Genomic DNA, 14,680 nt, shown 5'->3' with positions numbered 1-14,680 from the left:
GGTGCTTAGACAAAAAGGAGGGGTCACCAGGAGCAGGTCGATGGTGTCCCTCAATCTGGCAATTTACTGGGGGGCACAGCAAAGTTGCCTAAGTGAAAGGTAAGAGGGGCTCAGTAGTTCTTTGCCACAGCTTGAGTATTTTGGTCAGGACATTGGTTTTGATCTATAAGGTGATAAGCTGGTAAATGAGAACCTTGGCTGCCCTTCGCGCGACCACTGCAAAGGAAAGGAAGCACTTTCTTCAGAGGCAGGACCACTGAGGGTGAGACAAGGCCGGAGTCAGGAGAGGTGTCAAGACCACTGGCATCTCTGAGGTCATCATACCATGTTTCCTCATGACAGGGTTGGCCAATTTCATCTCCTGAAATATAGTCAGTATCTGAATCCATCCCAAACAAGAAATGTAGTGTACGGGATCTGCCATGCAGAGGAAGGACACTAATTGGGTGAGATGGACAGGTGCAGACTCAGAGAACACAACTGGCACTTCATCCTCTGGAGTCAGTAGAACCAGCATTGACCCTCCAGAGGCCAGCATAGATTGTTGAGCCAAAGTCTGTACAGGAGTCGGGAGATGACCATTGATCGGTTCAGAGGGTCCAACTGATGGGGGAAGACAAACATGCCAGTGGTATCCCAGATGGAGGGCCTCTCAGCTCCTTTGGGCCTGCAGGCATGCCATAGGGAGTCTAAAAAGATCCAAAGAGTTGGAGCATGGCCTTGCAGAAGTCTGGGATGTGTTTTGGTGTCACACACAGCCCTGGAAATGTGGGTTGTGCCAGGACAAGTTGTGAGATGTGCTCTGATGACGATCAACTTCAGGAGTGAGATTGGGAGGCATAGTGACGCCCTCAGGAGTATGAGAATGGCGCAAAGGAGACAAGTTTTGCTTGGATTTTTACATTTTCTTTCCAACTTAACTAGAGGCTTAAGGCCTGATTTAGAGTTTGGCAGAGGGGTTACTCTGTAACAATAGTGACAAATATACCACCCGCCGAAATCTAAATCCCATACGACAATGTGACAGAGTAACCCCTCCACCAAACTCTACATGAGGCCCTTAGTGTGCGATGACGATTGACCTCAGGATCAACATCTATGACTTCTGGACCAGAGCAGACCCTTGGACTTGGACCAGTCACAACATGGAGTCTTCCGGTGCCTTGAAAGTAATAGAATTTTGACTCATTGTACCATATGGCTTTCAGGTTCATCAACTGCTGGCCTTGGAGTCGTGACTCGATCCCAGGCACTGCAGGCAAACCTCATGAGGAGCTGTCTCAGATATTTGCTTGCAACAGTCTTTAAAGATTTAAAACCTGTTGTTTAGGGAGGTGAAATGTCTCTTGCACACTGTAAATCTTCAGGTAAATAGTTCTCAAAGGGACATGAGGTTGCTCCAGATCCGCCTCTGATGGCGCGGAAAGAAAGGAACTGATGTCACCATGCTGGAGTGGTACCTATTTTGGCCTGCTCATAATTTCAAGAGGGGAATGGCGTCAAGGCAGAGCTGCACAGTGCCACCTACCGGCACACAGAGGTACTCCTCAAAAATTTCTAGATATAGCCTGACACCTAGAAAATAGTCAGAAGGTGAGGAATCTGATGCAAGAAGTTTCTATCAGATCGCTTCTAACTATTTGGAACACATTTGGCAACATTTGAAAAGGCAGATGCCCTCTTTGCAGCAGACTTGAAGTTTCAAGTAAGAAGCAGGAGTCTTCCTACTGCTTTTCCAAACGCATGTCCTACATTTCTGCCTCCTTAATGACTGCATAATACATCTGGATCTACATTTCTATTCCATGTTATGGAAAGTCAGTCTCTACAATCTGACAAATGGTATCATGCATACTTCATTCTCTGTTAATCAGTGTTTCTGTGTTCTGTTGTCTGTGTTCTTTCATCATCAAGCACCTACTTCCTTATGCCCAGATTTCCCTCAAAGGCTCCTGAAATGTGAAGGGCTTCAAAGGTTTCTCTTTACTCCTTAAGTTTTACAGCTCAGCCACAACTTTACAATTTCGATCATACTCGGAAGTTAGGTTGCTGGCAATTGACTCATACCTACTGGAGTATTTTTATTTCAAATCAGAGGAATGAGGCTTACAACTATTTTTTCACCCAGCCATTGATGACTTTGATGTTGAGTTTGTTTTAACACTCCTTTCATCTACTGTGATAGTCTTCAACATCAAAGATATTTCTCTATATTTGGATGCTAACTATTTTGCATCAAACGTCTTTGACTTTGGCACTAAGGGCTTAAGGTTTTCAGCTGACATGTTGATTTTTTAATGGGATTGACTTTTCAATATTTATATTGTAAAATAAATCTTCTCAGCATGCATTCACTGGTTTCTCCTTAGCCTCTTCTACAGGCTCAACATGATCGCCATCTTTTGGAAACCCCATTTCTAGCATCAATGAGCCCTAATTTCTTGACTTTGAAATGTCAGTCTCCAACAATTCTATTGTTGACCAATATGCAATATTAACTTTGCCTTGTTCTTTAAAGTTTTAAGGTTAAACAATCAACAAATATAGCAGACTTCTGGTTCTTCATCAAGCTTAACACACATAGGGTGCTTGTTATCAGAAGCAAGTGTAATGTGGCAATTAGGACATAATTTGAAAATAGTTTTCTCCATCTCTTACCCCCTCAAAATGGTGTTTAAGTGACCTAAATGGAGCAATTTCAAGAATAAACATTCTCAGATCTGGTCTAACAGAAAAGAATAAACCATGTTCTGCTTGACTATGCAATATTATAGCTTTGTTATCAATGGTAGTTAATATGAAACTCCATTTAAGTCTGTACTTGGTCTCCAGTTGATGTTCCACTCAAAGAATCTTTCACTTCCTTGACAGCTTCCCAAAAAACACCTACAAACCCACCAGTAGAAAAAGGAATCTAAAATGGTGGCTAAATAGTGGAGCATCCTGATTGTATGGTTGACATCATAATGGGTCATACAGGCTCTGCCTATGGCCAACACCCAGATAACTTTGTTGTTATAGAGACATTTCAGAACCCAAAACAAGATGGTAAAATAATGCCTATAAATATGAATTTAGTTTAGCTTTCTCTACAAATGTTTACTATGTTCTTGGTTACACTTATTGGCTGCACATTCATATAGTTTTCTATCATACTCCAGATGTGTAATATACAAGCTCATTTCAAGGTCTCCAAATTACCTACTTCATGTATTTGCACGCTGGGAGGATGTTAACAGTACTTTCATAACAAGAGAATTATATATTTCAGGTTATGCCATTTCAGCAGAGACCATTTATCCCTGGCACAAGGATTTCCACCAATTATCTGCTCTGTTGCCTCACACTCCCATCTGCACAAGTGTGAGGCTGTACATGTTCCCTTTGTATCTGCCGGATGCCTTTCATTTTTGTCATGGCTGCTTTTTTTTGCTTAAGATGAGAATTACTGCCATGCTCCGTTCCTGTGTTGCACCACATTGGAGGGGTTGTGGTGGGGGTGACTAGATGGAATGACCAAGGACAACATTCAGCTCCCTAGGACAGGAAGTTCTTGTGATTGGCGAAAATACTCTTAATACCCTGTAAAAAAATCCTTGATGACAGGGGTTCGGAAAACAGTTGATTTGTGAAGGACATTTACAACAAGTATTATATGCAAAATGTACCTTTATGGACACAAACTGCAGACCAACCAAGCAAAATAAGGCTGTACCGCTTCTTAGTGACTTGTGATGGGATTTATGTTCGTCTGTACGCACAAAATGCAAAAACTCTTCCATATAAACAAATAAAAGCTTCTTGATGATGGATATCAGCCTCCTTTCATGCATGACCATACACTTGTGATGATGTTTCAAGGGTCCATTTTGAAAGAGTTTAGGAGCTAGACTGCCAAATGCAGCAGTCACAGACAGATGAAGAAGGTTGGAAAACCATCATTGCTTTGGTACTGTTAAGCTCTAGGCCCTTGCGTATAACTTGATGATGACTACTTGTAACAGGAGAATCTAAAGAAAAGCACAGAGAAACCGTTCTGACCAACCAATAAATGGGAATTCCCCTTTATTCCTGATTGGGAATATCTGGATGTATTGGTACTTTTTGTTATCTGCATCTGCAAAGAGGTCTAACTAGGAAAAATTCCAGTTGCAGAAGATGTTGTGCACAACAGTGTTGTTCAGAACCCACGCAGGGTTCTTCTGTAAGATCCTGCTGAATGAGCCCACTGCTTGTAAGTTATCTCCTGTAATCTGCAGGTTCCTTGCTGTGAACCACTTCCAGACCAGAGTGTCGTCACTTCCTGTGATAGCACTCTGGATCTTCCAGCCGGAACAGAGTCTTACCTTCAGTAACACTCTTTCTGATTGACCCTCTGTCTAACCACAGATTCCTACCTTTTGAATTCACCTAGGTGACAGATTGAATCTGGAACCTTTTTAGCAATTGCTTCCATGTGCTGATAGGTGATACCATCAGACTCCACATTTGCTTTGACTCAACTCCAGAAGGGACCAGGAAGCTCACAATACAGAAGAGGGGCTGAGGGGGCAGCGAAGACTCTGCAGTTAAACAGAGTATCCACCAAAAAGAGCATTACCAAGGGTATGTAGCTCGTTCTTCTGATGGATACTTTACATCAGCAAATCCTTCACCATGTGAATAGATATCAAGGCAGTACTTCCCAAAAGAAGGAGTGTCCCTGGAGTGGATTTCACGCCATGAAATGGTAGATGTCCAGCATCAGAAAACTCTTGATCAAGGCCATAGTAGCAGAATGAGCCAGACGCAACGAGGAAGACAGTCTTAAGGTTCAATAGCCTGATGGAACAGCATGCACAAGAACCCAGGAACCAAGTAAGGTTCCTCTGCAGCATAAAAAAGGCACAGAAGGAAACTTGTATAAGCCGTTTCAGAAAACACATTACAATTGGTGGTTTAAATAGGAGTGCAGATTAGGAAAGAGTAGGATTGCCAATAGGCCCAACAAATAACCTCGAAAGGTGCCCACAGCAAAGCCCTGCTGCGTTACAGACACAAGGGCATCAGAGTGTTTAGCAGATTTACTCAAGGGAAATCACACCTTCTACGAACTTGGGCCAATGCTCAGAAGAGATTTACTTTGTGGACTGATGACATTCACCACCTTCTTAGGGAGATAAATTCACTCAGTTGGTTCCACTAAATCTCTCGCACGGAGGTGCAGGTAATGGAGGTTCAGGTGTAACACTCTGCCCTGTTTTTGGGACAAGTCCTCCTGGGTCTCGTTGGGTCTAGCAATACAGCCTCTCCTTCTTAGAAGGAACTGCTGAAAAGAAGAAAGAAGAGGCATACTGAGAAGGAGGGCATACACTTAGACTCAGCAGGTCTGAGCAGCAGACCCTTCGAACCCAGTCTGGAGTTATCAGGATAAAATGAGCACAGTTCCATCTGATATTCTTCAGACCTCAAAAAGTAGCAGCAGGGATTGGAACGTGTAGCGGAGACTGGAGTTCCACTTAAGGCGGAATGCATTCCCCAGTGAGCATAGTGGTGGAAACTCTAGAATGTGAAAGGCTCAACAATAAGAATTATCGGTGTTCGCTAGATCTACCCAAGGCGCACTTTAGACCAATGGGCATGAGGCACCAACTGGGTATATGAGGCCAGGAGACCAAGCCTGAAACATTGGGATGTTCAAGACATACTGTGGATGGTGGAGGTGGTGAGCGTAGCGGTTGGGGGGAAAGCTTTGAACACCAATGTGTCCAGAACTGACCCTGTAAATGGAATACTCTGTACCAGCAGGAGGTGGGATTTCACCTCATTGATGGATAACCTCAGGGAGGATAGAAGCGAGATGGCCTTTCAAAGGTGGGCCACGAGAATGACAAGCCTCCTCTCAATTAATCGGGAATATGTGCCCGACATGTTAAGATGGGCCACTACCACAGCTGAAGCAGAGGCGAGGCCAACTGAAAATGTTCCATCCCCAAAAAGAATCAGAACAAACGTCTGAGACATATTCTGAAGGAAGGTCTTCAAGAACCAGAGGTCAACAATTGGTCTGACCCCACTGTGCTTTCTGGGCAACAAGTAACAGAAACAGTACCCGTAGCCTCTCTCTTTCTCAGAGAGTCTGCCTCTATTGCTCCTTGGGCCAGTAATGATTAAACCTCTTTAACAAGGATGGAAACATGCTCTGCTATGGTCTGAGCAAAACATACACAATAGCTCCAGTGGAACTCCTTTGTAATGATTAACAATAGTACAGCTCAATAACTGTGAAAATTAAATGTAGGTATGGTCTATCTTCACTGTAGCAAGGAAACAAAAATGATCTGCCTCCTCATAATCATCCCCATCATGTTAAACAGTAGCATGGCATCTGAATCTGAGCTAATTAAATCTGACATCACCAAAAATACTGGTGCTGAGGTAAAGGCACTGCCAGAGAGTCCTTTAACACAACTTGCTGTTCCTTAGGTAAACTCATAACAATGAAACTGATGACATCTAGTTGAACTCTGTTCAGGAGAAGCGACTGGAACCAGTGCTGCTCTGGGGTCACCTATGGCAAAGGCGTTAAGCCACAGCCTGGCATCGGTGAAGTGTAACAGAGTCAGTCGGTGCAGAGGAAAGAAGCATCAATCAAATTATGACTTGTGGCCATCTGTCACTCTTGCCTTGGGGCTTCAGGCAATCCACGGAGATCAAAAATGCTCCAGGAAGAGTAGAAATCACTCAGAAAGACATTTGCATTGTTTCTTAGCAGGCCACTACCGGACTTGTGGTTGAGAATTGCCGGAAACATTTGTGGTGCACTTGCTCTATCTGTGGAATGTGGTTGGAACCGAGCAGTCTCTCTTTGGAGCAGGACCAACAGGCGGAGGGCTCTGTCTGGACTTCGCCTTACACTTATCTAAGGACTGGGGCCAGTACTTGGAGTAGATGGGACTTGTGCTGTTGTGTGCTTGGCGAGTTACTACTTTACCTACCACTCCCCTCTGGCCTTCGGGTGCAACAGAGAACATTTTTTGCATGCCATCGAATAATGCTTGACTCCAAGACAAAGAAAGACATCATATGGGTCTGTAAGACGCATATGCTTCTTGCATGTGCAGCACAGAAAAAGGAATGGATGTCATCTTGCAAGGGTGATGCAGTCACTTCCAGAGGCAAAACAATACATAAAATTACTTCTATGGTGCCACCAATCGGTTTATGGATCGGGTCTGCTACTTGAGGGAATTCAAAAGACAGGGAAATTGCTGCAACAGACTCATGTAAAGATGAGCATGTGGAACTAGAAAAAGTAAGATTTCAGAATCATGAAGGGATGAAACGTGTCATGTAAAATGTTCTAGACTTAAAAGATTGCAACACTTCAGAGAGATAATGAAAGGCACATTTTTGCCTGGACTATGTCAAACACTGCTCCCAAGCAGTGTATGAACAGAACTGGAGTTGATGGTCACATTTCCTGACTGACATACTAGCCCAACAATTCAGAATAGAGACTGCTGTCTGGAAGTGCTGAAGAGCCTATTGTGAGATTGAGGCATTAGTCAGCCAGAGTTCTACATTCAGGTAGAAACAGATCTTCTACCTTCTTAAGCTCAGCACCGGTCACTCTCTGCAATATGTATTTGGATATCTGTATCAAAGATGTATGGAGCACAACAAAACCCCTCAATGTAGTTAACAACAGATTCCCTTATCTATCAGTTTGCTGTTCCAAGATCTAGAGAGGATTTGAATTTGTGCTAGGGAGTCATTCTTTTCACCAGAAAGTAACAGGAATAAATTCCCCTTCTTTTGGGGGGAGGAGGGATCTTTTCAAGGGTTTAATTCTGTATAAAGATGTTACTTTCTGCTGACCTCTGTCCACGTGGTGCTGGCTCAACTTCTTTGGTGGTATGGCCGCTGGAGAAGATTTGAACGAGAGTACACCCATTTGCCCAATATCCTGCACCCATTTGTCTTTTGAAAATTGTGTTCAATCCTCCACAGGATTTGGGATGGTTCCTCCCCCTACCCCCCCAACCCCAACCGGATCGGGCAAATTAAGAGCTTGTCTTTTATGGGAGGCATACCTGCCGCTGCAGAAGACCGAAAGCCATCTTTTACTCTTGATTACCATTGTTGCTGTTGATATGTCTGCCTTTGCTGCTGTTGCTGCAGCTGGGGCCACTGAGAGGCTTACACCCTCTGTGGACAATAGTGATAGGCAAAAGGCTTGTACCAATGCATTTTGTGTTCCTTGACTAAGGGTCAGCCAGTAATCTTTGCAGTGTCTCCAATTTGAGGCCTGTGAAAAGGAGGCAAGAAGAATGCAAGATTACGGCATTAACCGTGAGAGGCTAGATCCAAAGTGTCAGCCGCTGCACTAATGAAATGATTGAAGAACAACATACTTTGGTTCAAGGTTTTAAAGAAATATTCTTAACCCTCTTATGGCAAAACAACAGCAAACTGTTGTAGAAATTCTGAAAGGGATATTTTTATATCTACAAAGTAAAACTGTCACACTTGCAGATTTCAATGTTGTTGATGTGCCACAGGCTTTGCTCTATTTATTAAGTAGAACAATATAAGATTCTGCAGTTTCATGATTCTTCTTTATCAGAGATGATCAACAAGGGACAGGATCTCACATAGGAACCATGGGGACCTGCTCTTGATATTTACACTTTTCCTGGAGATGAGATGGAGCAGTCTTTCCTGAAATATGAAACAGAAGTATGTTCGAACAGATCTGGAAATAGCAGAAGGAGTAGGCGCAAAGATGAACGTTGGTGCAACATTTGAATATGACTGAAGTAGTTGTTGAAGTAGAAGACAAATGAACATTGCATTTGGTGGTGCCCCTGATCCACTTTCTGGAAAATATGCAGATCCTCAATATGTACAATTCTGGCTAGAGGTGAATCCTATAAAACTGGAGGCTGTCTTCCTGCTCTTGATTTAGAAAATGAATAAGTTCCTGGTTCCTGGAGAAAGTCTATGAGTACACGGTCCAGTGCTTAATTTGATCCAGTGGTTGCCAGTGGGGGGCCCCTAGGACTTTTTTTGGGAAAGCGGAACCTATTTTTCTTGATCAACATTTGCCAATAGCAAGAGTGAGAAAACCACACAAAGGGGAAACATGGAGGAAGAGAAAGATAGAAATACCATCACAAATGGAGAATGCAGGAATCCACAAGAATGAGATAAAGGGGTAGGGAGTGTCTTGAAGGGGATTAAGGGAGCATGAGGGGGGGTTTAAGACTATTAACCACGGTATTCGCTGCTGTCAGTCGAGGGCTTCTGAGCAAAGCTTTGGTCACTGGCAGTTCTTCTTCCAATTAAGCACTGACGAGATAACCTAGTGAGCATGGAATAGTGAGAGTGATGTTTACTTCAATGCTCCAACTGCGGTCTGAGAGGAGAGCATGAGCTCTGACTAGGACTCTTTCTCCTAGTTGTTCCTGCATTAGGGATGGGGTTTGGCCTCGATGGAACTACAAGAGGTGTCAACAGTGCCCAAATAAGCAGAGAGGCTGACCCTGGTGTGGGAGGCCCGGCTGTTGACTGAAGGCGATGAGCTCATGATAAAGGTGAATTTGGAATCTCTACTACTAATGTTACCTCCATGGTAGGACAGTGCATGTGTAGGAATTCCAAGTCTAAAAGTAGACTTCTGGATTTCATTTTGCAGGACTGTTCAGCAAACAAGGAAGTAGATGATTCGGTTTGCCTCGAAACTGAGTGATGCTTCAATACTGAAGACTCTTAATGCCAAAAGCCATGTTTCCTCAATGTTGAATGTTTCCTTGACAGCAGCCCAGCCCTCAAAGGCTGGCAGGTTCCCACTATTCTTTGCCTCAATGTCATGGATCTTGCGTGGGAATGACATGATTTTCAAGGTGGTGCCTATATCAAGGAGTCCTCAGAGATGGTAATCCGATATCTGGTAGACGGGCCTCCTTTTTCTGTCTCAATTGATCGACTGGAGAGAGATTCTTGGTGTCTTTTACAGTATTGTGCCCTTTGACAGCAAAGGTGTCATCAAGGGAGGCTTCTACACAGATATAGATAGCGGGACGTCAGATCCTAAAGGGTGCTGTAGTGCAAGTAGTGATGCTTTTTACTATGCCCAAAGTACAGCAGACCAACTTTGGCTAGATACCAATTTTCCAGTGCCCTATCTATCTTCCCTTGAAATCCTGTTCTACTTTTCAGGGTTGTTTTGTTCATATTTTGACAGAATGAACACTTACTCTGAGTGGAAATCCTCAAGGAGGACCATTACACACAAAGTGTGAGGTTCTTCTTTGTTTGTTTTATTTATTTTCCTGCAACTGTACAAAAGATATTGTAAAGCAGGGTCATTTTTTTTGCGGATAAATACATACATGTACAGCTTCAGCTTGTCAAATTTTGTGCTTTCTTGATGTATATCTTAAGTAGCAAAAGGCACACTCCCCCTTTTCTCAAGCCCCTCGTTCTTGCAGCTTGTGCCCTGGGTTAGGTCGTCAGTATGCATCTAGAGGTTGTGTGGCCTCTGTGAGAGATGCAGAGGAGATCCATGGTACTTCTGTAGCACAAACTTACTACAGGGTAGCAACCAAAGAAACCCACGTAAGTGCCCCCTCATCCAGGATGGGCAGAGAAGGGGAGTGGATCATGGAGTGGTATTTCAAAGAATATGGGGTTCCACAAGAAGTGCCAGTCCCAGATATAAAAGGGTGTGTCTGGCCAGAGCGGAAAACAGTGTGAAATTTCAGACCTTTATAAAAGCCAGAGAACTCACATAATATCAAAACTAGCTCTTTAAAAAAAGAATACCTAAATAAATAAAAGAAAATACCTATTCAAAAATACATTTTCAGTCAAAGACAAGTTCATTAGCATAGTGACGAGCATGTGTCTTCACACCGCAGAAACGACAATTCATCCCACACTGCAGCAGAGGAGCTCTTTTGATACCTTTGAGAGGCAATGCAGTATTTCATTCTCACTCGTGAGACAATTGATTTTCATATACTAAAGAACAAGATTTTGTTTTAAATGTTAAAATGCTTTTACACAGAAATAAACAATTTAACTATTCAGTAAAAGGTGTCCATTTTGAAACAAAATATTCTAGTAAAACCACAGGAAATGGGACTAGTTTGCAGTGGCCAAGCCCCGCAAAAACAGAAAAATTATAGTCTAGACTAATCACAGTTTTGAGACCGTGCCAATGTTTTTAAAAAACTGGCAAGGCAGAATAGGACGGCGAAATTCTGATACTATTGATGCCAGTAATAACATCATGAGAGCATACACTTTTTCAGTAGGGGTGATCTTGACTCCATTACTAATACAAATGCTGGAAAATAAAGGCATCAAGAAGTGCTTGTGATAATTTATGTATTGTTAAATAAACGTGCACCTTGTAATTAGAAACAGACATATTCCAGTGCTTAATCCAAGATAAGGTGACTCCATGCCTGAAGAAACCACTTGTAACTCTAATGGTGACAGTCTTGACAGTTGTCAATATACTTACAGCTTTATCTCCTTCAATATGTTTGTCTTCTACTGAAGGATCATCTGTAAAATAAATGGAAAACAATCACTTTCAGCAGAACTATAAACTTTGGAGAGTTTGATGGGAGTCGTTTTCTTAGGTCAAGAAGGAAAAGGCACTTTTTTGCAATCCTAGTTCTCAGTAATTTTATCATCCTTGACAAATAATAGACCCGGGAACAGTTTTAGAACCTATTTTTTCATGTGAATAAAATAAATTAAAGGTTAAAAAAAATGCCTTTAAAGGCGAAACATTTTCTATTCCTAACAGCTGAGAACTCCTTGCTTGATTCTGCAAAAATGTGGACAATCTCCACTGTATTGTAAGGTTTAACATCCAACCACATATGCCCAACACAAATATACTTGAAAACAAAACTCCAAGATGTAAATACTTTACATCAGGATTACAGTGCATGACTCAGATTCTGATTTTTTATTTTTTTAAATGCATAAAAATTGGCAAAAAGCAAAATAAATGACTCACTGCCACATCCAAACTTAATATAACGTTTACACTAAACACTGTATCTAAGAGTAATCTTAAACTTTCACTTAAATCTAAGCTTTTGCTGGGACCTATGCTGGATGCAAACCTTATGCCTGTGTTCTGACTATTGGACTAAATCGAAAATGGAAGCCCTGAATCTGACCTAATGTTAACCTAAGTCTAGTTCAAAGTCCTGCTGAAGACTAATGTGACAAACACAGTAAGCTACTATCTTAGAATTTTACATATTTTAACAAAGAAATGTTAAAAGTTTGTTAAAAAGGCACAAAAAGTATTACAACCACTAAGGACAATTTTTACATAACTAATATTTTAATTACAAACATTTTGAATTCCAGTAATTTCTGTTTTTAAAATCCGTGTTTCTCTTTAATCTATTGTGATCATTTATCTTTCCATCCATGTGTGAGAATCTAGTATCTTGCACAATGGTGGGGATATAAAGTATTTATACCCCTTAATGCTCCTGCACTGGAAAAATGTGACCCCGCCCATTAGTTCTTCAATTTCTTTGCATGGCATAAAGTTATGGGTCTTTCAAATTCTTCACCATTAAGTCTGTTTGCACAGGTGGCAAAACAAAGGAAAGAGATAGCTCATGAAAGGAGGGAAAAAGGTAAAGCAGAGACTCCTGCCTGGAAATGGACAGACAGTAAGAGACGTTTTCAGATACATTTCAAACTTAGAAATTATTTTCCTTGCTTCCTCTCTGCAGAAAGAATAGTCATTCCTACAATGGTACTCAAAATATCCTCAAATAATTGGGACCTCTAGGAAGGATGGTTTATAGAACTCGTACGTACCAGGATCTGAATCAGCACCTTCAAAATCAGTTTTGGACAATTTGTTTTCTGGTTCACCACCTCCTGGAGTGAGTTTCCGCTTCTGGCCTTGATCAAAATCTGAACGCCCCACCCCGGAGATGCGGAATGCCCTCCGCTTTGTCTACAAACAAAATACAGAAGCAGCCAACAGATAAGGAATTGGTAACAACACTTCTTTGTTGGATTCCCAACATCATCTTGATCAACATACTGTGCAAAGGGTTAGGAAAGCATGCTGCAGTAGTGCAAAAAAAAAAAACAAAAAAAAAACAACCAACAGGCACTGAGTAAGAAATCCCATGTTTTGTCCTAGATTCTGAACTGAAGAAGCACACGGCAATTACCTTGCAAGAGGCCAAACAGCACTATGGAGACCATTAACGACTGGAGTACCATTACCAAAGGCAATGGGGAAACTGCCTAAGACCAAGACACCAATTAAACAGTTGCTGTGGGCATTTTTAAAATATGGCTTCCTGCTGCACCTCTGCCGTTAGCAGAGTCATCGATGAGCAAGCTGTCGACTGCTTTAAATCTTCCATTGTAAACACATATGGTGAAAATTGCTTAATCGACAGTGGCACAGTAATCAGTGGAAGTGTGCTTGTTGATGGTGAATATTTGCTAGTTCTGTGTAGTCTGTAGACTTTTTCAAATGTTAGTGAGTGCAATGTACACTGCTTTGCTAACATTAAGTGCCTAGCGTTTGCTAGCTAACTGATAACAGGCTGCACAAGAGACTATCCGTGTAGCAATAGCCTGGCTGCAAAACACTATTCAACAAGGAGAGGCCCATTATTGAAAAATATTAATTGGTTTTACGCAGATCTTTAGTAATGTCAAATAGAACCTTAAAAATGTCATGACTTCAAGTGAGAAATAATTTCTCTGCTGGGGTACAGGTATTACTAAAAGTACAGAGAGAGGTATTCTTTGGTTTATGTGAAAGTCAGAAATGTGCACAGGTAGAAAGTTAGAATATACCCACAAACCTACTCTATAATGGGAAAGACTAGAGTTGTACTGCAGACGAAACCTAAAATTCACCATCTTGCTTGCAGATGCAATAGCCACTAAGAAAGATATCTTACAGAAAAAAATTAGCAATTAGGCCTTATGTACTCATTGTGGCCACTGACGACATTCAAATCATCCTAGACTGAGGATAAACAGCAACCCTTATCATGCTCGACTTCCCTACGGCCTTCGACATTGACTCCCATAACACCGGCATCAGAAGACTCAATAAGACTGGCATACAAAAATCTGCTCTCAAATGGATCTGTTACTTCCTCACAGGAAGAACCCAAAGGGTCAGACTCCCACCCTTCACATTTGAGAGCAATAAACCAATATGCAGGGTCCCACAAGAATTGTCCTAAAGCCCCACATTTTTAACATATAAAAGATACCACTCACTAACGTCATCTGATCACAAGACGTCTCCGTCAACTCCTGTGCCAATGACACCCTGCTCATCCTAAGACAACCAGAACTAACTTCAACTACAAGATCACTGTAGCAGACTGGATGTGAAACAACTGCCTTAATCTCAACTCCGACAAGACAGAAGCACTGGTCGTCGGCAACAAGACCTTCCCATAAGGCTGTACCTGGTGGCTGTTAAGCTAGCACCAACACCCACAGGCCACCCAACAAATCTAGGGATCATACTAGACGAAAAGCTCAACATGATGGCTGTAGTCGACAAAGTGCATCTCCTGCTTCCACATCCTATGCATGCTTCAAATGGTCTTCAAATGTCTGTTTCAGAACACCAGACAGAACGTTACCCGAGTACTCATCACCA

General features: G+C 42.1%; 1 protein-coding gene across 5 annotated transcripts in view; it reads right to left on the bottom strand.

Annotated features, from left to right (window-relative positions):
• Positions 1 to 14,680, bottom strand: part of AKAP8 (A-kinase anchoring protein 8) — an 816,848-nt gene that overhangs the window by 461,165 nt on the left and 341,003 nt on the right. For all 5 annotated transcript variants that reach the window (XM_069231685.1, XM_069231682.1, XM_069231683.1 and 2 more), the window contains 2 exons: positions 12,850 to 12,991; positions 11,516 to 11,559 (listed from right to left, as the gene is read on the bottom strand). In XM_069231685.1, coding sequence (XP_069087786.1) covers positions 11,516 to 11,559; positions 12,850 to 12,991 — 186 coding nt within the window. The remainder of the gene's footprint in view (positions 1 to 11,515; positions 11,560 to 12,849; positions 12,992 to 14,680) is intronic.

The sequence above is a fragment of the Pleurodeles waltl genome, chromosome 4_2 (genome assembly GCF_031143425.1).
Source record: "Pleurodeles waltl isolate 20211129_DDA chromosome 4_2, aPleWal1.hap1.20221129, whole genome shotgun sequence".
In the NCBI taxonomy this organism is placed as follows: Eukaryota; Metazoa; Chordata; class Amphibia; order Caudata; family Salamandridae; genus Pleurodeles; species Pleurodeles waltl.
This window is presented reverse-complemented; position numbering and strand designations above follow the sequence as displayed.